Source organism: Ranitomeya imitator, chromosome 4 (genome assembly GCF_032444005.1).
Source record: "Ranitomeya imitator isolate aRanImi1 chromosome 4, aRanImi1.pri, whole genome shotgun sequence".
In the NCBI taxonomy this organism is placed as follows: domain Eukaryota; kingdom Metazoa; phylum Chordata; class Amphibia; order Anura; family Dendrobatidae; genus Ranitomeya; species Ranitomeya imitator.
Genome location: NC_091285.1, coordinates 363844060 through 363871143, shown reverse-complemented (window position 1 = coordinate 363871143; position 27084 = coordinate 363844060). Strand labels below are relative to the sequence as shown.

Genomic DNA, 27084 nt, shown 5'->3' with positions numbered 1-27084 from the left:
CTTACAGTACAGACCAAAAGTTTGGACACACCTCATTTAAAGCTTTTTCTGTATTTTCATGACTATGAAAATTGTACATTCACACTGAAGGCATCAAAACTATGAATTAACACATGTGGAATTATATACTTAACAAAAAAGTGTGAAACAACTGAAAATGTGTCTTATATTTTAGGTTATTCAAAGTAGCCACCTTTTACTTTGACTGCTTTGCACACTCTTGGCATTCTCTTGATGAGCTTCATGAGGTAGTCACCGGGAATGGTTTTCACTTCACAGGTGTGCCCTGTCAGGTTTAATAAGTGGGATTTATTGCTTTATAAATGGGGTTGGGACCATCAGTTGTGTTGTGAGGAAGTCTGGTGGATACATAGATAGATAAGTAAAGAAAAACGAGTGGCCATCATTACTTTAAGAAATGAAGGTCAGTCAATCTGAAAAATTGGGCAAACTTTTAAAGTGTCCACAAGTGCAGTGGCAAAAACCATCAAGCGCTACAAAGAAACTGGCTCACATGAGGACCGCCCCAGGAAAGGAAGACCAAGAGTCACCTCTGATTCTGAGGATAAGTTTATCTGAGTCACCAGCCGCAAAAATTCAAGGTTAACAGCAGCTCAGATTAGAGACCAGGTCAATGCCACACACAGTTCTAGCAGCAGACACATCTCTACAACAACTGTTAGGAGTCTTGGTGCAGCAGGCCTTCATGGTAAAATAGCTGCTAGGAGACCACTGCTAAGGACAGGCAACAAGCAGAAGAGACTTGTTTGGGCTAAAGAACACAAGGAATGGACATTAGACCAGTGGAAATCTGTGCTTTGATCTGATGAATCCAAATTTGAGATCTTTGGTTCCAACCACCGTGTCTTTGTGCGACGCAGAAAAGGTGAACGGATGGACCCTACATGCCTGGTTCCCACCGTGAAGCATGGAAGAGGAGGTGTGAGGGTGCTTTGCTGGTGACACTGTTGGGGATTTATTCAAAATTGAAGGCATACTGAACCAGCATGGCTACCACAGCATCTTGCAGCGGCATGCAATTCCATCCGGTTTGCGTTGGACCATCACTTATTTTTCAACAGGACAATGACCCCAAACACACCTCCAGGCTGTGTAAGGGCTATTTGACCAAGAAGGAGAGTGATGGGGTGCTACGCCAGATGACTTGGCCTCCACAGTCACCAGACCTGAACCTAATCGAGATGGTTTGGGGTGAGCTGGACCGCAGAATGAAGGCAAAAGGGCTAACAAGTGCCAAGCATCTCTGGGAACTCCAAGATTGTTGGAAGACCATTCCCGGAGACTACCTCTTGAAGCTCATCAAGAGAATGCCAAGAGTGTGCAAAGCAGTCAGAGCAAAAGGTGGCTACTTTGAAGAACCTAGAATATAAGACGTATTTTCAGTTGCTTCACACTTTTTTGTTAAGTATACAATTCCACATGTGTTAATTCATAGTTCTGATGCCTTCAGTGTGAACGTACAATTTTCTTAGTCATGAAAATACAGAAAAATCTTTAACCCCTTTCTGCCAGCTGACGGAATAGTACGTCAGCTGGCAGATCCCCTGCTTTGAGGTGGGCTCCGGCGGTGAGCCCACCTCAAAGCCGCGACATGTCAGCTGTTTTGTACAGCTGACATGTGCGCGCAATGAGCGTGAGCGGAATCGTGATCCGCCCGCGCCCATTAACTAGTTAAATGCCGCCGTCAAGCGCCGACAGCGGCATTTAACTAGCGCTCCCGGCCGCGCGGCCGGAAGTGCTCGCACTGCGGACCCCCGTCACATGATCGGGGGTCAGTTGTGCATCGCCATAACAACCAGAGGTCTCCTTGAGACCTCCATGGTTGTTGATGGCCGATTGCTTTGAGCGCCACCCTGTGGTCGGCGTTCAAAGCAACCCTGCATTTCTGCTACATAGAGGTGATCTGTGCTTCACCTCTATGTAGCAGAGCCGATCGAGTTATGCATGCTTCTAGCCTCCCACGGAGGCTATTGAAGCACGCCAAAATTTTAAAAAAAAGTGATTAAAAATATTAAAAAAATAAAAAAATATATAAAAGTTCAAATCACCCCCCTTTCGCCCCAATCAAAATAAAACAATTAAAAAAAAAAATCAAACATACACATATTTGGTATTGCCGCGTTCAGAATCGCCCGATCTATCAATAAAAACAAAGGATTAACCTGACCGCTAAATGACGTAGCGAGAAAAAAAATCAAAACGCCAAAATTACGTTTTTTTGGTCGCCGCGACATTGCATTAAAATGCAATAACGGGCGATCAAAAGAACGTATCTACACCAAAATGGTATCATTAAAAACGCCAGCTCGGCACGCAAAAAATAAGCCCTCACCTGACCCCAGATCACGAAAATTGGAGACTCTACGGGTATCGGAAAATTGCGCATTTTTTTTTTTTTTTTTCTTTTTAGCAAAATTTGGAATTTTTTTTCACCACTTAGATAAAAAAATAACCTAGACATGTTTGGTGTCTATGAACTCGTAATGACCTGGAGAATCATAATGGCAGGTTAGTTTTAGCATTTAGTGAACCTAGCAAAAAAGCCAAACAAAAAACAAGTGTGAGATTGCACTTTTTTTGCAATTTCATCACACTTGGAATTTTTTTCCCGTTTTCTGTTACATGGCATGGTAAAATCAATGGTATCGTTCAAAAGTACATCTCGTCCCGCAGAAAATAAGCCCTCACATGGCCATATTGACAGAAAAACAAAAAAAGTTATGGCTCTGGGAAGGAGGGGAGCAAAAAACGAAAATGAAAAAGCGAAAAAAAGCTCCGGGGGTGAAGGGGTTAAATGAGAAGGTGTGTCCAAACTTTTGGTCTGTACTGTATATGGAATCCCCGTTGTAAGCGCTGAACGCAAAACTCAGGATAAATGTGCCGAGCCTTTCTGTGATAAGCAGAATGAGCACATAAACAGCAGGTGACGAATTGGCTGCATTATTTTTTTACGTCGTTCCTCATGCGGTGTAAGTGATAAAACAACTTTATTCTTTGGGTCAGTGAGACTACAGCGATACCAGATTTATATATTTTTTTCTGTTTTACTGCTGTCACAGACTAACACTTTTTTCTTTTGGAAAAGCTAGTTTTTGCATTGTAACATTTTGAAAACTAATTTTTCCATATTTCTGCTGACAGTCATGTGAGGGATGATGTGATATTTTTATTGGTATCATTTCTGTGTACATGACTTATCGCTGTCTATTCAGATTTTTGGGAGGCAGAATGAACAAAAACCAGCAATTCAGGATTTTTTTAATGCTGTACGGGTGGTAAAATTGATACAGCAGCTTTATTCTTCGAGCTAGTATTACCACATTTAGTGTTTTTTTTGTGTTTTGGTGATATTTTTTATAGAAAAAAAAATTATATTTTCATTGCTTTATTCTGACTATAGCTTTTTAATCGTTTTAGAGATGCCGTTTTATTTACATTTGTCATTTTGATGAAGTTTTATTCCACTTTTTGTTGCAATATGATGAAAAAGCATAGTTTGCCTCGTGTTTTTTTGTTTGTTTTTTACACGGTGTTCACTGAAGTGGTTAACTGGTGGGACACAATTCATGGCAGAGGCTTCAGTGGAATCAGTGAGGTTTGTGGCTAAGGCTTCTTTCACGCTTCCGTTCTTACAATCTGCACAGGATCCGTTTAAATGTCGAAGTGACGAATCCTGTGCAGATTGTAAAAACGTATGCACTGGGCCCGCTTTTCTGACGAACCAGTCAAGGCTATGTGCACCTGTTGTGTATGCGTCTTCGCAGTGGTTTTCCACTGCGAAAACGCATACACAACACAACCCAGGTTAAAAATAAAAAAAAAATAAAAAAAAATAAAAAATAAAAAAAAAAATCGCAATATTCTTAGCTTCCGGCGTTCCGTGCAGCGTTACTGATGCTTGCCATGCTCCCGGCAAATGGCGTTCCCAGTAATGCCTTGCGTGCAATGACCTCTGATGACGTAGCGGCGACGTCAACGGGTCATTTCGCAATGCAATACTGGGAACGGCAGCTGCCGGGAGCATGGCGAGCATCAGTAATGCTGCACTGGACGCCGGAAGCTAAGAATAACCGACTCACGGTGCGGAGGAGCTCCCTCTGCGTCCCAGAGCTTCCAGTAAGCAAGACAATAAAAATAGCAAGCTGGACAGAAAAATAGCAAACCAAAGAAATACAAGCTGGAACTTAGCTTCTGCTGGGAAGACAGGTCACAAGAACAATCCAGGAGTGAACTAGACCAATACTGGAACATTGACAGGTGGCATGGAGCAAAGATCTAAGTGGAGTCAAATAGAGCAGCCTGCTAACGAATTAACCTCGTCACCTGTGGAAGGAAACTCAGAAACACCCACCAGAGGAAGTCCATGGACAGAACCAGCCGAAGTACCATTCATGACCACAAGAGGGAGCCCGACAACAGAATTCACAACAAGGGTGCCCAAGAAAGACCAGCAAGCGCCAGGACCGTATCTTAAAACTGTTTCAGCTGCGGGATCGGACTACCAGCAGTGCCGAGCTTGCTCAGGAATGGCAGCAGGCTGGTGTGAGTGCTTCTGCATGCACTGTGAGGCGGAGACTCTTTGAGCAAGGGCTGGTATCAAGGAGGGCAGCAAAGAAGCCACTTCTCTCCAGAAAAAACATCAGGGACCGACTGATATTCTGCAAAAGGTACAGGGAGTGGACTGCTGAGGACTGGGGCAAAGTCATTTTCTCTGATGAATCCCCTTTTCGATTGTTTGGGACATTTGGAAAACAGCTTATTCGGAGAAGAAGAGGTGAGCGCTACCACCAGTCTTGTCTCATGCCAACTGTAAAGCATCCTGAAACCATTTATGTGTGGGGTTGCTTCTCAGCCAAGGGAATCGGCTCACTCACAGTCTTGCCTAAAAACACAGCCATGAATAAAGAATGGTACCAGAATGTCCTCCAAGAGCAACTTCTCCCAACCGTCCAAGAGCAGTTTGGCGCCCAACAATGCCTTTTCCAGCATGATGGAGCACCTTGCCATAAAGCAAAGGTGATAACTAAATGGCTCATGGAACAAAACAGAGATTTTGGGTCCATGGCCTGGAAACTCCCCAGATCTTAATCCCATTGAGAACTTGTGGTCAATCATCGAGAGACGGGTGGACAAACAAAAACCAACAAATTCTGGCAAAATGCAAGCATTGATTATGCAAGAATGGACTGCTATCAGTCAGGATTTGTTCCAGAAGTTGATTGAGAGCATGCCAGGGAGAATTGCAGAGGTCTTGAAGAAGAAGGGTCAACACTGCAAATATTGACTTGCTGCATTAACTCATTCTGTCAATATAACCTATTGGTACTCATAATATGATTGCAATTATATTTCTGTATGTGATATAAATATCAGACAAACACTAATAAAAACCAGAGGGCAGCATATCATGTGAAAATATAATTTTGGTGTCATTCTCAAAAATTTTGGCTATGACTGTATAGCACTTATGCTCTGTTCACATTGCTCAACAGCACAGATCCATTCAGTCCCACCATCCAACACAAGAGATGCTCTCACAAATCACTTAACCATCTGCTCAATCTTTCTATCCTCCTTCTCCTAGTCGCTGGAGACATCTCTCCCAACCCCGGCCCCCCATGTTATATAGCCAGTCAAACCTCCCAAATGCTACACTCAGAAACCCCTCTAACCTTATTAATATTCCATGCAAGCCTTCTGTCTTTTTCAATTGTGCCCTTTGGAATTCTCGCTCTGTGTGTAATAAACTCTCCTTCATCCATGACTTCTTCCTTTCTAATTCTCTTAATCTCCTGGCCCTTACTGAAGCCTGGATCCAGCAGTCAGACACCACCGCTGCTGCTGCTCTTTTATTTGGTGGACTTCATTTCTCTCATACCCCAAGATCGGACAACAGAGCAGGTGGAGGCGTTGGTCTGCTCCTTTCACCCAAATGTACCTTCCAAGTTATCCCCCAAGTACCCTCACTTGTCTTCCCTTCTTTTGAGGTCCATGCTGTCAGACTCTACATTCCCTTCTCCATGCGAGTGGCGGTGGTGTATCGTCCTCCCGGCCCCTCATCAGTTCCTGGATCACTTTGCCACCGGGCTTCCACACTTTCTCTCCTGTGACACCCCCACCCTCATCATGGGTGATTTCAACATCCCCATTGCTTCTCCCCTCTCCCCATCTGCTTCTCACCTTTTATCTCTAACCTCCTCTTTCGGCCTCTCGCAGCATACTAACTCTCCAACGCATGAAGATGGAAACTCCCTCGACTTGGTCTTCTCCCGGCTTTGCTCAGTGGATGATTTCACAAACTCCCCTCTCCCGCTCTCTGACCACAACCTTCTTTCATTCTCTATTAAGAACTGCCATCCTGCTCAGGTCACCCCCACTTTCCACACTTATAGAAACATACAGGCCATTAACACCTAGAAACTTATGAAGAACTTGCAGTCCTCATTGGCCCCAATCTCCTCCATCTCATGTCCTGATTCTGCTCTGAAGCATTACAATGAAACCCTGCAAAGTGCCCTGGATGAAATTGCACCTCCTATACATAAAAACTCAGCAGACGGCGACAACCGTGGCACACGCTGCAAACACGTTTCCTGCAGCGGTGCTCCAGGTGCGCCGAACGTCTGTGGAGAAAATCTAATCTACCCGAAGATTTCATCCGTTATAAGTTCATTCTAAAAACACACAACTCTGCCCTTCACCTCTCCAAACAAACCTATTTCAACACCCTCATCACCTCGCTGTCCAATAACCCTAAACGTCTCTGACACTTTCCAGTTCCTACTCAACCCAAGAGTGCAGGCCCCAACCACAGATCTCCGTGCTGACGATCGGGCCAATTACTTCAAAGAAAAAATTGACCACATTCGACAGGAAATCATCTCCCAATCTCTTCATACCATGCACTGTCCTCCCTCCCCCACTGCATCTAGTTCACTCTCTGACTTTGAACCAGTTACAGAAGAAGTAATCAGGCTCCTTGCATCTTCTCGCTCAACCACTTGCACCAGTGACCCCATTCCATCACATCTCCTCCAGTCCCTTTCCCCGGCTGTCACCTCACAAAAATATTCAACCTTTCTCTCACTTCCGGTATTTTTCCATTTTCATTTAAGCAGGCCATCATACATCCATTACTTAAAAAAACCATCCCTCGATCAAAACTGTGCTGCTAATTATAGACCTGTCTCTAATCTTCCCTTCATCTCTAAACTCCTCGAGCGCCTGGTCCACTCCCGTCTTACCCGCTATCTCTCAGATAACTCTCTTCTAGACCCTCTTCAATCTGGTTTCCGCTCTTTACACTCTATTGAAACTGCCCTCACTAAAGTCTCTAATGACCTACTAACAGCTAAATCTAATGGTCACTACTCCATGCTAATTCTTTTGGATCTCTCCGCAGCATTCGACACTGTGGATCATCAGCTCCTCCTCACTATGCTCCGCTCCATCAGCCTCAAGGACACCATTCTCTCCTGGTACTCCTCCTATCTCTCTGACGGCTCCTTCACTGTATCTTTTGCTGGTTCCTCCTCCTCTCACCTTCCCCTTACTGTTGGGGATCCTCAAGGATCAGTCCTAGGCCCCCTCTTCTCTTTGTATTCTGCCCCTATTGGACAAACAATCAGTAGATTTGGTTTCCAGTACCATCTCTATACTGATGACACCCAATTATACACTTCTCCTGTTATCACGCTGACCTTTTTTTAGTAAACACCAGTGATTGTCTTACCGCTGTCTCGAACATCATGTCCTCCCTCTATCTGAAACTGAACCTGTCAAAAACTGAACTCCTCGTGTTTTCTCCCTCTATTAACCTACCTTTGCCTGACATTGCCAACTCCGTATGTGGTTTCACCATTACTCCAAAGCAACATGCCAGCTGCCTTGGGGTCATACTTGATTCCGTGCTTTCATTCACCCCCCACATCCGATCAATGGCTCGCTCGCTCTTATCTGCATCTCAAAAAACATTTCTAGAATTCGCTCTTTTCTTACTTTCGACTCTGCAAAAACTCTTACTGTTTCACTTATTCATTCTCGTCTGGACTATTGTAACTCTCTACTAATTGGCCTCCCTCTTACCAAACTCTCCCCGCTCCAATCTGTCCTGAATGCTGCAGCCAGGATCATATTCCTCACCAACCGTTACACCGATGCCTCTACCTTGTGCCAGTCATTACACTGGTTACCCATCCAGTCAAGAATCCAGTACAAAACTACTACCCTCATCCACAAAGCACTCCATGGCTCAGCACCATCCTAAATCTCCTCTCTGGTCTCAGTCTACCACCCTACCCGTGCCCTCCGCTCCGCAAATGACCTCAGGTTAGCATCCTCAATAATCAGAACCTCCCACTCCCGTCTCCAAGACTTTACACGTGCTGCGCCGATTCTTTGGAATGCACTACCTAGGTTAATACGATTAATCCACAATCCCCACAGTTTTAAGCGTGCCCTAAAAACTCATTTGTTCAGATTGGCCTACCGCCTCAACGCATTAACCTAACTATCCCTGTGTGGCCCATTCAAAAAATAAAAAAAACAAAACATAATTGGGTTCCTCGCATCATGTTCTCATACACTTTATGCAGTTAATAGCCCTCTGTGTCTATACTGTTACATACTTAGGCAGTTAACTGGTTCATGCAGCTTTACATGAACACCTGAGCCTTACACTATGGCTGGTCCGACTAACTAAAGCAATTGTTACCATCCACCTCTCGTGTCTCCCCTTTTCCTTATAGTTTGTAAGCTTGCGAGCAGGGCCCTCATTCCTCTTGGTATCTATTTTGAACTGTGATTACTGTTATGCTGTAATGTATATTGTCTGTACAAGTCCCCTCTATAATTTGTAAAGCGGTGTGGAATATGTTGGCGCTATATAAAATTATTATTATTATTATTTTTAGGCACATCAGGGGCTCTCCAAAGGACACATGACATTCATTCCTTTTTGGGCCCTGCCATGCAACCAAACAGTAAATTTACCCCCACATATGGGTTAATCTGAGTAAAATTGCACAACAAATTTTGGGTTCCATTTTCTCCTGTTAACCTTATGAAAAAATAATTTGGGGCTAAAATAACATTTTGGGGAAAATGTGATTTTTTTTATTTTCACAGCTCAATGTTATAAACTTCTGTGAAGAACCTGGTAGTTCAATGTGCTAACCATACAGTGTTTTTTCTCCACATATAGGGTGTCGGCATGCTCAGGAGAAAGTGCACAACTAATTTTGTGGTCCATTTTTTCCTGCAACCCTTGTGAAAATTAAAATATTTTGATCTAAACTAAAAAATGTTGGTGAAAAAACGTTAAAATGTTTATTTTCTACTTCCATATTCCATTCACTTCTGTGAAGCACCTGAAGTGTTAATAAACTTCTTTAATTGTGCTGATGTAAAGTAGACATGTGTGAAATGTTATTAACTATTCTGTGTGACATAAAGCTCTGGTTTAAGGGCATAAAATGTAACATTTTGAGAATTGCTACATTTTCGCTAAATTTCCAATTTGTTTCACAAATAAACGCATGTCATGGAAATTTTACCACTAACATGAAGTACAATATGTCATGAGAATATCTCAGAATCAGTGGGATCTGTTGAAGCGTTCCAGAGTTACTACCTCAAAGTGACAATGGTCAGAATTGTAAAAATTGGACTGGTCATGAAGGTGAAAACAGGCTTTGGGGGGAAGGGGTTGGGGTTAATAGCTTTCCCTATATTACTGTGCAAAAATCTGTCAAGATTAAGACCACCAGCTGGACTCTCCAATGCATAGAAAGAAAGGAGAACAGAGTAGATGATAGTAGACCTGTTCTACAAAGTGCTATCTGCAGATCAGAGGCCATGCACAACATGGCAATCTCCATGTTTTATAGATAGTGTGATGGGAGCAGAACCCAAAATAGATAAGTGTGAGGTAAGGTACCTACTTATACACACCAAATGAGACTAGATGAGGTACAGAGTACTGTGCAAAGGTTTCAGGCAGGGGTGGAAAGAATGCTGCAAAGAATGATTTCAAAATTAGAAATGCTCAGTTTGTTATCAATTTAAAAAAATGCAGATTACGCGAAAATTACAAACCTTAATAAAAATCAATACTTGGTGACCACACTTTGCCCTCAAAACGGCATCAACTTTTCAAGGTACATTTATTCAGTTTTGAAGGATCGTCTTAGAGAAGTAACAACAGATCTTTTGGTGCTATAGACTTGCACAAATCTTTCTGTCTCCTCATGTAATCCTATACAGAGTGTATGTTGAGATCAGGGCTCTGTGGGGCCATATCATCACTTCCAGGATTTCTTGTTCTTTACACTGAAGATACTTCTAAATGTCAGTGGCTGTATGTTTGGGGTTGTCCTGATGCAGAATACATTTGGAGCCAATCAGACGGCTCCCTGATGGTGGTATATGATGGATAAGTAGCGGCCTGTATCTCTCAGCAATGAGGACACCATTAATTCTGACCAAATCCACAACTCCATTTGGTGAGATGGAGTTGGGGATTTAGTACCAAACTTGAGTGGCGCCTCCACCATAGAACACCGTTGCCTGCAAACACTCATTGTATCACTCTCCAGCCCTTCAGTAAACACCATCACAAATATTTAACATTTTGATTCATCAATTGAAAGCTACTGCTGCCATTTTTTGGCCCCCTAGTTCCTGTGTTTTTTTGTAGCCGAGTTGCTTGGACTTGTTTCCACATCAAAGGGACTTTTTTTTTTTTTTATGGTCGCAGCTCTTCAATGAAGACCACTTTTGAGCAGATTTCTAACAGTGGGTGGGCAGTTTGGCCCTCTTTGTTGCTGCCGATTCTGAGTTGATGACACTGCTGTACATCTTCAGACTTCAAAGTGAAGTAAGCATATGTCCATCATGTGCTGCACTAAGTTTCTTTGACCAATCTCAGAGTCCTCAACGTTGATCATTTTTTGGTGTCCTCAATGCTGAGATATACAGGCAGATATTTATCCATCATGCAATGCCATCAGTGAGGCGTCTAATTGGGTCCAAATGGATTCTGCAGCAGGACAACGACTCCAACCATAACTCCAATGTCATTACTATGGTAACTTCAGTGTAAAGAAGAATAAGAAGTCCTAGATATGACGACATGGCCCCCACAAAGCGCTGATCTCAGCATCAAGTCTGTCTGGATTACATGAAGTAACAGAAAGACTGGAGAAGGCCTACATCCACAGAAGATCTGTGCTTAGATTTCCAAAATGTTTGATGCCATTTTGATATGGTAGTCACAATAATATTGATTTAAAAGGGATTGGCAACTACTTTTCTATCGATAATCTATCCTTAGGAAGTGAAACACCCATCACTCCACCAATCAGCCGTTACCGGTGGCAGCCAGAACCGCTCTCAGATGCTGCCAGAACACAGCAGCTCCATCTTCTAAGGATAGGCTATCAAAAATAGTGGACAGACTAATTTAGGCTTCTCTTTTTGTTAAATGATAAATTGTTTAAGGGGTCTTCCATTTTCAGGAAAGTGGGCTCTAGACGTTTTTAAAATACCGCATATACTCGAGTATAAGCCAAGAATTTCAGCCCATTTTTTAAGGCTGAAATTGCCCCTCTGGGCTTATACTCGAGTCATCCCAGGGGTCGGCAGGGGAGGTGGAGCGACAGCTGTCTAATCATACCTGCTCCTGGCTCGGTCCCTGCATTTTCCTGGTTCTCCGGGCGCTGACAGCTTCTTCCTGTATTGAGCGGTCACATGGTACCGCTCATTACAGTAATGAATATGGACCCAACTCCACTCCCATAGGGGTGGAGCCGCATATTAATTACTGTAATGAGCGGTACCATATGACAGCTCAATACAGGAAGAAGCTACCGGCGCCTGGAGAACCAGGGACATGCAGGGAGCGCGCCAGGAGCAGGTGAGTATGGGGGCATTGCACAATATTCATCTGTCCCTCATTCCACCATCGGCGCCGCTGTGTCTTCTGCGTCCTCTGCAGTGACGCTCAGGTCAGAGGGCACGATGAAGCCATTAGTGTGTGCACCGCTCTCTGCCTGAGCATCAGTGCGGAGGATGCAGAAGACACAGCGCCGACGGTGGAATGGGAAAGGTGAGTATAGCAAGTGCCGGGGGCCTGAGCGACGAAATGTGAGTATGTGATTTTTTTATTTTTTTTTTTTAAATAGCAGCAACAGCATATGGGGCAAATATTTCTATGGAACATCTTATGGGGCCATGTGCAGCATTATATGGGGCAAATGTCTGTATGGAGCATCTTAAGGGGCCCATCATAAACTGCAGGGAGCATTATATGGGGCGTATTTTATTATGGAGCGTATTTTATTATGGAGCATCTTATAGCACCCATCATGAACTATATGGAGCATTATATGTGGCTCCTGATTCAATATGGATAGTCAAAAAAACACAAACTACTGATATCTCAATTAATTTTACTTTTATTGGTATCTATTTTTATTTTTGACATTTACCGGTAGCTGCTGTATTTTTCACCCTAGGCTTATACTCGAGTCATTAAGTTTTCAGTTTTTTGTGTCAATATTAGGGGTCTCAACTTATACTCGGGTCGGTTTATACTCAAGTATATACGGTACCTTGATATTGTTAAAAAATAAAAAGAAGGGGGGAGAGCAGATATTCATCCAGGGTCCAGCAAGATCTTCCCCTTAATACTTCTATTTGTGAAAGCATTCTTTCTTTGTAGAACATTTTCCCCGTGCGGAATCACAACGTCCAATACATTGTACAGGTGACATTTATCTTGCGGAGACTCTAATCTCCGCAAGATATTCGAGTCTCCGCCAGATAGACATGCTGCGGTCTGGAAAGACGTGCCGCTTGTAAGTCTCTGCAGCGAAGCCACAGGTGCCGATGCAAGCATAGTTGGTATAGGATTTCTAGAAATCCCATCCATTATGCTGCAAAATCTGGCCGCTGTGGAGGTATGCAGTGTTCAAACCGCAGCATTTACTGACTGTGGGAGCATACCCTTAAACAAAATAATGTAACTCCAAGTCAATCACCCTTCTGTGAAATCAACCTGTCCAGTTATGAAGCAACACAGATTTTGAATCAATTCCTCCTGCTGTACTGAAAATAGAACAGACAACAGGTAGAAATGACAGGCAATTAGCAAGACAACCCTATAAAAGAGCAGTTGTGCAGGGCATGACCACAGACCATTTTTCAGTTCTCATCCTTTTTGGCTACTTTAGCATTTTGTCATTGCTCTCACCCATATAGGTACAGTAGCATAAAGCAGTGTCTACAACCCACAGAAGTTGCTCAGGTAATGCAGCTTATCCAGGATAGCACTTCAATGTGAGCTGTGGCAAGAAGGGTAGCTGTGTCCATCAGCACAATGTCCAGAGCATGGAGCAGATACCAGAAGACAGGTGAGTATACCAGGAGACATGTAGGGGGCCGTAGGAGGGCAACAACGCAGCAGCAGGACTGCTAGTTCCTCCTTTGTGCAAGGAGGAACAGGAGGAGCAGTGCCAGAGCCCTGCAAAATGACCCCCAGCAGGTAACTAACAACCATGAGTCTGCTCAAACTGTCAAAAACAGACTCCATGAGTGTGGTAAGAGGGCCTGACGTCCACAAGTGGGTGTTGCGCTTACAACCCAACACCGTGCAGGGCGATAGGCATTTGCAAGAGAACACCATGATTGGCAGATTTGGCATTGGTGCCCTGTGATCTTTATGGATGAGAGCAGGTTCACACTGAGCTCGTGACAGACGTGACAGTCTGGAGATGCTGTGGAGAACGTTCTGCTGCCTGCAACATCCTCCAGTATGACAGTGGGTCAGTAATCGTGTGGGGAGGTATTTCTTTGGAGGGCCGCACGGTTCTCCATGTGATAGCCAGAGGTACCCTGCCATTAAGTACAGGGATGAGACGCTCAGAGACACTGTGAAAGGCCATATGCAGGTGCAGTGGGCCCCTGGGTTCCTTCTGATGCATGACAATGCTAGGCCTCATGTGGCGGAAGTGTGTCAACAGTTCCAGCATGATAAAAGCCGTCACAGATCCCAGGGAGAATATCTATCATCCCCGCCGCTCACACCAATGTGTCATGAAACGAGGTTGTTTGGTTGCCCAGTTCTTTTCTGAAGAGGATTTATCTATATCCCACTTCCGGTTTAGAACTTGTAGCTCTCTGCCACCCCCCTTACCCTCTGGTCAGACAGGGTACTACACCTAGGTTAAATAGTCGCCAGAAAGGCTGCCTTACTTTGTACTGGCTAAGGAGCAGACTGCAGCGACGGCGGTATAACTACTCCCACTCAGGTGGGAACAATAATCAATGCCGTCCATCGTTACAAGGTCTCACAAACGCACAGGACAAATCCGCTGCCACCAGCTCTGATTCCTTCATTAATAACAAGTCCGGAGCCAACCCAAATTAGTAGCATAATTCACTTCAGAGGATGTGACAGTACGTTATAGAGCAAGGAGAAATGAAGCTAATAATGTTATATATTTTACTCCAAAAAGGTAGGCAGTGTTTACAAAAGGGTAAAGAGATAATATAAAATGAGACGATGTATATACAGATGATGACAAATAAAAAGGGATTAAAGTTGAAAAAAAACACTTACAGTTCTTTCATATCATTCAATGGTACGCCACGCGGTGGCGTGGGAGGGAACTTACCCCACTTATCTTTAGGTCAGATTGCACAGCCTGTCGTGGCTTAATCCCCCGGCAAAAGACCCCCCTTTGTCTGGGGCTCTGAGTTTTTGCCCAAAACTAAGGGTCTCTCCCCCTGGATGACCTCATGGGGTGGGCAGAGCTATGGAATGCACTCCTCTTTCTTGAGGATATGAAAAACCATCATCCCGCATATCTCGACGTATGAACCTCGTAGCAAGATGAACACCAGTGTCGTTATGCTCAGCGTGACCTAGAGATTTGTTTAAGCATAGACATGGGGTAGCTGGGTGACCCAGTTATGTAGTACTGCGTTTCTCAATTTCTGCTACACGCTGGGCTCCCGAAACCCACCAGTTAGGAGCCTTATTGTTGTACATACCAAATATATAACTTTCAGAGTTATGTGTATTTGGGGTGGAATTCTTCCATCTTGAATAACTCTATGATACACAAAGGAGCACATGGTTTCAGACAAGGGACTGGCTTTGGCTACGTTCACATATGCGTTGTGCGCCGCTGCGTCAGTGACGCAACGCACAACGCAAATAAAAACGCACCAAAACGCACGCAAAAACGCTGCGTTTTGCAACGCATGCGTCGTTTTTTGCTGAAATTTGGACGCAAGAAAAATGCAACTTGTTGTGTTTTCTGCGCCCGACGCTTGCGGCAAAAAAAACCGCATGCGTCGCACAACGCATGTCCATGTGTCCCCCATGTTAAATATAGGGGCGCATGACGCATGCGTCGCCGCTGCGTCGCCCGACGCAAACACGCAAAACGCTAATGTGAACGTAGCCTCTCAGCTGAAAGCCATAAGGCTATGTGCACACTTTGCAGATTCCACTGCGGATTTTTGTTTCCCATAGGTTTACATTGAAATGTAAACTCATGGGAAACTGCTGCGGATCCGCAGCGGTCAAATCCGCTGCGGATCCGCAGCAAAATCCGCAAAGTGTGAATATAGCCTAAAACTCAGTGCAGGTTGCTGGCACATTGGTCTCACATTACAGCTATATAGCAGAGGGGAGGGAGGAGGAAAAGGTGAAATCACACACAGGCACATGCAGGCAGAGGAAACTGCAGCTGAGAGCTAGGTATGTGTAATTGAAGTAAATAAGAAAATTAATACTATTTCTTGACAAAGGCATTGATGCTTTATACTGGTCTGCCTATTACCCAGACCTGAATCCAATTGAGCACATTTGGGACATCATGTCTCGTTCCATCCACCAAGGCACCTCAGACAGTCCAGGAGCGGACTTGTGCTTTAATCCAGATCTTAGGGTACCGTCACACAGTGAAATTTTGATCGCTACGACGGCACGATTCGTGACGTTCGAGCGATATATCTGTGACGTTCGAGCGATATCGCAATGTCTGACACGCCCCTGCGATCAGGGACCCCGCTGAGAATCGTACGTCGTAGCAGATCGTTTGAAACTTTCTTTCGTCGTCTAGTGTCCCGCTGTGGCGGCATGATTGCATGGTGTAACATATATCGTATACGATGTGCGCATAGTAACCAACGGCTTCTACATCGCACATACGTCATGAAATTATCGCTCCAGCGTCGTAGATTGCAAAGTGTGACAGCAGTCTACGACGCTGGAGCGATATTGTTACGACGCTGGAGCGTCACGGATCGTACCGTCGTAGCGATGAAAATTGCACTGTGTGACGGTACCCTTAGAGGAGATTCCTCAGGAGAACATTTGCCGCCTCATCATGAGAATACCCAGGTGTTGTAGAGGTCATACAGGAATGTGGAAGCCATAGACACTACTGAGGATAGTTTCCTTGTCTTGAGGCATTCTCAATAAAGTTGGATCAGCCTGTAAATTGATTTTCCAATTTGATTATGAGCATTATTCCAAATCCAGACCTCCATGGGATATTAATCTTGATTTATATTGATCTGATCATTTTTGTGTTTTATTGTTCTCGATGCATTCCACTATGTAATGAATAAAGATTTGCAGCTGGAATATGCGACATCTAGAATGTGGTATTTTAGTGTTCCCTTTATTTTTTGGATAAGTGTGCATATATATTTATACACACACACCAGATGAGGTACATACACATCACAGGACATGACATACGTATATACATAATCTACACACACAAGACGGGCCACATACATGTATACACAAACTAGCTGTTACATGGGACTGAGATACACACGCGCACTCCAGATGAGGTGTACACACACACGCGCACTCCAGATGAGGTGTACACACACACGCGCACTCCAGATGAGGTGTACACACACACGCGCACTCCAGATGAGGTGTACACACACACACACTCCAGATGAGGTGTACACACACACACACACTCCAGATGAGGTGTACACACACACTCCAGATGAGGTGTACACACACACACACACACACTCCAGATGAGGTGTACACACACACACTCCAGATGAGGTGTACACACACACACACACTCCAGATGAGGTGTACACACACACACACACTCCAGATGAGGTGTACACACACACACACACACACACTCCAGATGAGGTGTACACACACACGCGCACTCCAGATGAGGTGTACACACACACGCGCACTCCAGATGAGGTGTACACACACACGCGCACTCCAGATGAGGTGTACACACACACGCGCACTCCAGATGAGGTGTACACACACACGCGCACTCCAGATGAGGTGTACACACACACACACACACACACTCCAGATGAGGTGTACACACACACGCGCACTCCAGATGAGGTGTACACACACACGCGCACTCCAGATGAGGTGTACACACACACGCGCACTCCAGATGAGGTGTACACACACACGCGCACTCCAGATGAGGTGTACACACACACGCGCACTCCAGATGAGGTGTACACACACACGCGCACTCCAGATGAGGTGTACACACACACGCGCACTCCAGATGAGGTGTACACACACACGCGCACTCCAGATGAGGTGTACACACACACGCGCACTCCAGATGAGGTGTACACACACACGCGCACTCCAGATGAGGTGTACACACACACGCGCACTCCAGATGAGGTGTACACACACACGCGCACTCCAGATGAGGTGTACACACACACACACACACACACACTCCAGATGAGGTGTACACACACACACACTCCAGATGAGGTGTACACACACACACACACACACACTCCAGATGAGGTGTACACACACACACACACACACACACACTCCAGATGAGGTGTACACACACACACACACACACTCCAGATGAGGTGTACACACACACGCTCCAGATGAGGTGTACACACACACGCTCCAGATGAGGTGTACACACACACACACGCTCCAGATGAGGTGTACACACACACACACACACTCCAGATGAGGTGTACACACACACACACACACACACTCCAGATGAGGTGTACACACACACACACACACTCCAGATGAGGTGTACACACACACACACACACACTCCAGATGAGGTGTACACACACACACACACACACTCCAGATGAGGTGTACACACACACACACACACACTCCAGATGAGGTGTACACACACACACACACACACTCCAGATGAGGTGTACACACACACACACACACACTCCAGATGAGGTGTACACACACACACACACACACTCCAGATGAGGTGTACACACACACACACACACACTCCAGATGAGGTGTACACACACACACACACACTCCAGATGAGGTGTACACACACACACACACACTCCAGATGAGGTGTACACACACACACACACACTCCAGATGAGGTGTACACACACACACACACACTCCAGATGAGGTGTACACACACACACACACACTCCAGATGAGGTGTACACACACACACACACACACACTCCAGATGAGGTGTACACACACACACACACACACTCCAGATGAGGTGTACACACACACACACACACTCCAGATGAGGTGTACACACACACACACACTCCAGATGAGGTGTACACACACACACACTCCAGATGAGGTGTACACACACACACACACTCCAGATGAGGTGTACACACACACACACACACTCCAGATGAGGTGTACACACACACACACACACTCCAGATGAGGTGTACACACACACTCCAGATGAGGTGTACACACACACTCCAGATGAGGTGTACACACACACTCCAGATGAGGTGTACACACACACTCCAGATGAGGTGTACACACACACACACACTAGATGAGGTGTACACACACACACACTCCAGATGAGGTGTACACACACACACACACACTCCAGATGAGGTGTACACACACACACACACACTCCAGATGAGGTGTACACACACACACACACACACACTCCAGATGAGGTGTACACACACACACACACACACTCCAGATGAGGTGTACACACACACACACACACTCCAGATGAGGTGTACACACACACACACACACTCCAGATGAGGTGTACACACACACACACACACTCCAGATGAGGTGTACACACACACACACACACTCCAGATGAGGTGTACACACACACACACACACACACTCCAGATGAGGTGTACACACACACACACACACACTCCAGATGAGGTGTACACACACACACACACACTCCAGATGAGGTGTACACACACACACACACTCCAGATGAGGTGTACACACACACACACTCCAGATGAGGTGTACACACACACACACACTCCAGATGAGGTGTACACACACACACACACACTCCAGATGAGGTGTACACACACACACACACACTCCAGATGAGGTGTACACACACACTCCAGATGAGGTGTACACACACACTCCAGATGAGGTGTACACACACACTCCAGATGAGGTGTACACACACACTCCAGATGAGGTGTACACACACACTCCAGATGAGGTGTACACACACACACACACTAGATGAGGTGTACACACACACACACTCCAGATGAGGTGTACACACACACACACACTCCAGATGAGGTGTACACACACACACACACACACACTCCAGATGAGGTGTACACACACACACTCCAGATGAGGTGTACACACACACACACACACACACACACTCCAGATGAGGTGTACACACACACACACACACTCCAGATGAGGTGTACACACACACACACTAGATGAGGTGTACACACACACACTAGATGAGGTGTACACACACACACTAGATGAGGTGTACACACACACACTAGATGAGGTGTACACACACACACTAGATGAGGTGTACACACACACACTAGATGAGGTGTACACACACACACTAGATGAGGTGTACACACACACACTAGATGAGGTGTACACACACACACTAGATGAGGTGTACACACACACACTAGATGAGGTGTACACACACACACTAGATGAGGTGTACACACACACACTAGATGAGGTGTACACACACACACTAGATGAGGTGTACACACACACACTAGATGAGGTGTACACACACACACTAGATGAGGTGTACACACACACACTAGATGAGGTGTACACACACACACTAGATGAGGTGTACACACACACACTAGATGAGGTGTACACACACACACTAGATGAGGTGTACACACACACACTAGATGAGGTGTACACACACACACTAGATGAGGTGTACACACACACACTAGATGAGGTGTACACACACACACTAGATGAGGTGTACACACACACACTAGATGAGGTGTACACACACACACTAGATGAGGTGTACACACACACACTAGATGAGGTGTACACACACACACTAGATGAGGTGTACACACACACACTAGATGAGGTGTACACACACACACTAGATGAGGTGTACACACACACACTAGATGAGGTGTACACACACACACTAGATGAGGTGTACACACACACACTAGATGAGGTGTACACACACACACACTAGATGAGGTGTACACACACACACACTAGATGAGGTGTACACACACACACTAGATGAGGTGTACACACACACACACTAGATGAGGTGTACACACACACTAGATGAGGTGTACACACACACACACTAGATGAGGTGTACACACACACTAGATGAGGTGTACACACACACACTAGATGAGGTGTACACACACACACTAGATGAGGTGTACACACACACACTAGATGAGGTGTACACACACACACACACTAGATGAGGTGTACACACACACACACACTAGATGAGGTGTACACACACACACTAGATGAGGTGTACACACACACACACTAGATGAGGTGTACACACACACACACTAGATGAGGTGTACACACACACACACTAGATGAGGTGTACACACACACACACACACTAGATGAGGTGTACACACACACACTAGATGAGGTGTACACACACACACACTAGATGAGGTGTACACACACACACACACACACACACTAGATGAGGTGTACACACACACACACACACTAGATGAGGTGTACACACACACACACACACTAGATGAGGTGTACACACACACACACACACTAGATGAGGTGTACACACACACACACACACACTAGATGAGGTGTACACACACACACACACTAGATGAGGTGTACACACACACACACACTAGATGAGGTGTACACACACACACACTAGATGAGGTGTACACACACACACACACACACTAGATGAGGTGTACACACACACACACTAGATGAGGTGTACACACACACACTAGATGAGGTGTACACACACACACACTAGATGAGGTGTACACACACACACACTAGATGAGGTGTACACACACACACTAGATGAGGTGTACACACACACACACTAGATGAGGTGTACACACACACACACACTAGATGAGGTGTACACACACACACTAGATGAGGTGTACACACACACACACTAGATGAGGTGTACACACACACACACTAGATGAGGTGTACACACACACACACTAGATGAGGTGTACACACACACACACTAGATGAGGTGTACACACACACACACACACTAGATGAGGTGTACACACACTCACTGCCGGTCACTGTGAGCTGTCTACTGCTGGAGCCATGATGACAGCAGACAGGCTCCGTGCCCGAGCAATGAATGGCCGCAGTGACAGCAGTGTACACGGTCGCACGCACAGGAGATGCCGCCACCTGCACGCACGTCCCGGGCAGGGTGACACTCACCGGTGACAGGCGGGACACCTCCGTTCTCCCCGGCGCCATCTTCGTGCCGCGGCTTCTTCCTCTCCCGCTTGTCGCTGGGCTTCCTCGGCTTCTGGGGCGGGGGTGCAGACTGCGGGGAGCGGGTAGTGCCGGGCGGGGCGAGAGACAGGGTGCCGCTGGCCGCGACCGGGGAGCTCCATGTCGCTGGAGTAGCATAGCCCGCAGCAGGTCGATGGCTCCCGCCCCCTCCGCCCTCGCCATTCACACGCTTGGGCTTGGGAACCTTCTCCTCCGTCCGGATTCTCTTGGCGGGATGCAGGTCACGGCTGCTCGTGCTGGAGGTCGGCGGACGAGGCTTCCCCTCCGCGCTGGATTTCACCACAATCACCTCCCGGGGTTTGGGCAGCGCTTCGTGTTTGTCAGCTGGCGAAGCACGAACACTACTCCACAGCTCCGCCATTTTGGGCTCCTGCGATGCCTAGACTCCGCCGCCGAGCTGCCAAGGAGTAGTGGGCGGGGTCTACTGCAATCGACCAATGGCGTTCAGAGGATGGGGCGGGCTCTGAACAATTACTGCCAATCGCGTGCCTCCAGAGAGGCGTGTCCCGGCATGTGAGTCGGAAAGGCGCATGGGAGCCGAGGCCATTTTGTTAGTATCGCCGCGGAGGGAAGAAGAGTTGCTTTGACAGGGGGAGTGAGGGGAGGAGCTGTGCCGTACACGGACGGGGGTGGGGTGCGGCTCCATGTTCCGGAGAGAACTCCTGGTGCTTACGTAAGGTTGGCAGCATTGGCTGAATGGACAGCGGATGTTTTTGTTCGTCACTGTTTCCGGGACTGCATGTTTTTAAGAGGCGTTCGGCTGTTAGCGCGGCGCGCACCTGAGGGGGACACGGGCCGTATAGCGCGGCACACAACAGAGGGGGACACGGGCCGTATAGCGCGGCACTCACCTGAGGGGGACACGGGCCGTTTAGCGCGGCACTCACCTGAGGGGGACACGGGTCGTATAGCGCGGCACTCACCTGAGGGGGACACGGGTCGTATAGCGCGGCACTCACCTGAGGGGGACACGGGTCGTATAGCGCGGCACACACCTGAGGGGGACACGGGTCGTATAGCGCGGCACACACCTGAGGGGGACACGGGTCGTATAGCGCGGCACTCACCTGAGGGGGACACGGGTCGTATAGCGCGGCACTCACCTGAGGGGGACACGGGTCGTATAGCGCGGCACTCACCTGAGGGGGACACGGGTCGTATAGCGCGGCACACACCTGAGGGGGACACGGGTCGTATAGCGCGGCACTCACCTGAGGGGGACACGGGTCGTATAGCGCGGCACACACCTGAGGGGGACACGGGTCGTATAGCGCGGCACTCACCTGAGGGGGACACGGGTCGTATAGCGCGGCGCGCACCGGAGGGGACACGGGACGTATAGCGCGGCACTCACCTGAGGGGACACGGGACGTATAGCGCGGCACACACCAGAGGGGGACACGGGTCGTATAGCGCGGCACACACCAGAGGGGGACACGGGTCGTATAGCGCGGCACTTACCTGAGGGGGACACGGGTCGTATAGCGCGGCACACACCAGAGGGGGACACGGGCCGTATAGCGCGGCACACACCAGAGGGGGACACGGGTCGTATAGCGCGGCACTCACCTGAGGACACGGGCCGTATAGCGCGGCGCGCACCGGAGGGGGACACGGGCCGTATAGCGCGGCACTCACCTAAGGGGACACGGGCCGTATAGCGCGGCACTCACCTGAGGGGACACGGGACGTATAGCGCGGCACTCACCTGAGGGGACACGGGACGTATAGCGCGGCACTCACCTGAGGGGACACGGGACGTATAGCGCGGCACTCACCTGAGGGGACACGGGACGTATAGCGCGGCACACACCAGAGGGGGACACGGGTCGTATAGCGCGGCACACACCAGAGGGGGACACGGGTCGTATAGCGCGGCACTTACCTGAGGGGGACACGGGTCGTATAGCGCGGCACACACCAGAGGGGGACACGGGCCGTATAGCGCGGCACACACCAGAGGGGGACACGGGTCGTATAGCGCGGCACTCACCTGAGGAGGACACGGGCCGTATAGCGCGGCGCGCACCGGAGGGGGACACGGGCCGTATAGCGCGGCACTCACCTAAGGGGACACGGGCCGTATAGCGCGGCACTCACCTGAGGGGACACGGGACGTATAGCGCGGCACTCACCTGAGGGGACACGGGACGTATAGCGCGGCGCGCACCGGAGGGGGACACGGGCCGTATAGCGCGGCACACACCAGAGGGGGACACGGGTCGTATAGCGCGGCACTCACCTGAGGAGGACACGGGCCGTATAGCGCGGCGCGCACCGGAGGGGGACACGGGCCGTATAGCGCGGCACTCACCTAAGGGGACACGGGCCGTATAGCGCGGCACTCACCTGAGGGGACACGGGACGTATAGCGCGGCACTCACCTGAGGGGACACGGGACGTATAGCGCGGCACTCACCTGAGGGGACACGGGACGTATAGCGCGGCACTCACCTGAGGGGACACGGGACGTATAGCGCGGCACTCACCTGAGGGGACATGGGACGTAGCACGGCGTTGTCACGGAGATATGGCAGGCTCTGTCCTCAAGCTGTGCTGTATGCACTGTATGTTGGCGGTTTCTGTGGAGCGTGTGTATTGAGGGGTATAGCCCTTCCTCAGCCTATTTGTAGGGTGTTTTGGATTTTTATTACTAATAGAAATAAGTAAACATGGCCTTAGACTCGCTTTTAATTTTCAACCTGGCATGTTGCGGGAAATTTTTTGATAATTGAGAACGACACACCAGCAATTTTTTTTTTTAAAGTTACTTTAATGATTATGCTTAAAACTAGATGGTGGCCCGATTCTAACGCATCGGGTATTCTAGAAAATGTATGTATGAGCCACATGATATATAGCACAGTCCACGTAGTATATAGGAGTGATGTAGTATATAGCAGACAAATACTACGTGGCCTGTGCTATATACTATGTGACTGCTATATACAAACATATTGTAGAATTCCCGATGCGTTAATACAGGCCACACAGTATATAACACAGCCACGTACTATATAACATAGCCAATGCAGTATACAGGTCCTTCTAAAAAAATTAGCATATAGTGTTAAATTTCATTATTTACCATAATGTAATGATTACAATTAAACTTTCATATATTATAGATTCATTATCCACCAACTGAAATTTGTCAGGTCTTTTATTGTTTTAATACTGATGATTTTGGCATACAACTCCTGATAGGTTTTTTGGGTTGTCTCAATAAATTAGCATATTTCACCTATCCAATCAAATAAAAGTGTTTTTTAATATCAAACAAAAAAAACAACAAATAATAACGTTCAGTTATGCACTCAATACTTGGTCGGGAATCCTTTTGCAGAAATGACTGCTTCAATGCGGCGTGGCATGGAGGCAATCAGCCTGTGACACTGCTGAGATGTTATGGAGGCCCAGGATGCTTCAATAGCGGCCTTAAGCTCATCCAGAGTGTTGGGTCTTGCGTCTCTCAACTTTCTCTTCACAATATCCCACAGATTCTCTATGGGGTTCAGGTCAGGAGAGTTGGCAGGCCAATTGAGCACAGTAATACCATGGTCAGTAAACCATTTACCAGTGGTTTTGGCACTGTGAGCAGGTGCCAGGTCGTGCTGAAAAATGAAATCTTCATCTCCATAAAGCATTTCAGCCGATGGAAGCATGAAGTGCTCCAAAATCTCCTGATAGCTAGCTGCATTGACCCTGCCCTTGATGAAACACAGTGGACCAACACCAGCAGCTGACATGGCACCCCACACCATCACTGACTGTGGGTACTTGACACTGGACTTCAGGCATTTTGGCATTTCCTTCTCCCCAGTCTTCCTCCAGACTCTGGCACCTTGATTTCCGAATGACATGCAAAATTTGCTTTCATCAGAAAAAAGTACTTGGGACCACTTAGCAACAGTCCAGTGCTGCTTCTCTGTAGCCCAGGTCAGGCGCCTCTGCCGCTGTTTATGGTTCAAAAGTGGCTTTACCTGGGGAATGCGGCACCTGTAGCCCATTTCCTGTACACGCCTGTGCACGGTGGCTCTGGATGTTTCCACACCAGACTCAGTCCACTGCTTCCTCAGGTTCCCCAAGGTCTGGAATCGGTCCTTCTCCACAATCTTCCTCAGGGTCCGGTCTCCTCTTCTCGTTGTACAGCGTTTTCTGCCACATTGTTTCCTTCCAACAGACTTACCATTGAGGTGCCTTGATACAGCACTCTGGGAACAGCCTATTTGTTGAGAAATTTCTTTCCGGGTCTTACCCTCTTGCTTGAGGGTGTCAATGATGGCCTTCTTGACATCTGTCAGGTCGCTAGTCTAACCCATGATGGGGGTTTTGAGTAATGAACCAGGCAGGGAGTTTATAAAAGCCTCAGGTATCTTTTGCATGTGTTTAGAGTTAATTAGTTGATTCAGAAGATTAGGGTAATAGGTCGTTTAGAGAACCTTTTCTTGATATGCTAATTTATTGAGACAGGTTTTTTGGGTTATCAGGAGTTGTATGCCAAAATCATCAGTATTAAAACAATAAAAGACCTGCCAAATTTCAGTTGGTGGATAATGAATCTATAATATATGAAAGTTTAATTGTAATCATTACATTATGGTAAATAATGAAATTTAACACTGTATGCTAATTTTTTGAGAAGGACCTGTATAACATTGCCTATGTAGTATATAGCAGCCACGCAGTATCTAATACAGCCCACGTAGTATACAGCAGTGTGGGCACCATATCCCTGTTAAAAAAAAAAAAAAGTTACATACTCACCCCTGGGGTCCACCGAAACTCCGGCGATACATGAGCAGCTGCCACCATCTTCCATTCCCAGGATACATTGCGAAGTTACCCAGATGACTTAGCAGTCTCGCGAGACCGGTAATTTCGCAATGCATCGCCGGGAATGGAAGATGGCGGCAGGCGCGAGCGGCTTGGCGGACTACGGAGGGTGAGAATAGCAGGTTTTTTGTTTTGTTTTTTTAAAATTATTTTTAACATTAGATCTTTTTACTATTGATGCCGTATAGGCAGCATCAATAGTAACAAGTTGGGGACACACAGGGTTAATAGCAGCAGTTACAGAGTGCGTTACCTGCGGCATAACGCAGTCCGTTACCACCCGCATTAACCCTGTGTGAGCAGTGACTGGAGGGGAGTATGCAGGCAGCGGGCACTGACTGCGGGGA

At 47.1% G+C, this 27084-nt stretch overlaps 1 protein-coding gene across 1 annotated transcript in view; it reads right to left on the bottom strand.

The window, feature by feature from the left end:
• RSBN1L (round spermatid basic protein 1 like) overlaps positions 1–22314 on the bottom strand; it is a 104934-nt gene extending 82620 nt beyond the window's left edge. The window contains exon 1 of the mRNA XM_069765132.1: positions 21824–22314. Within this exon, the coding sequence (XP_069621233.1) occupies positions 21824–22262 (439 nt within the window). The 5' untranslated portion in view covers positions 22263–22314. The remainder of the gene's footprint in view (positions 1–21823) is intronic.
• Between the last annotated feature and the right edge of the window lie 4770 nt (positions 22315–27084).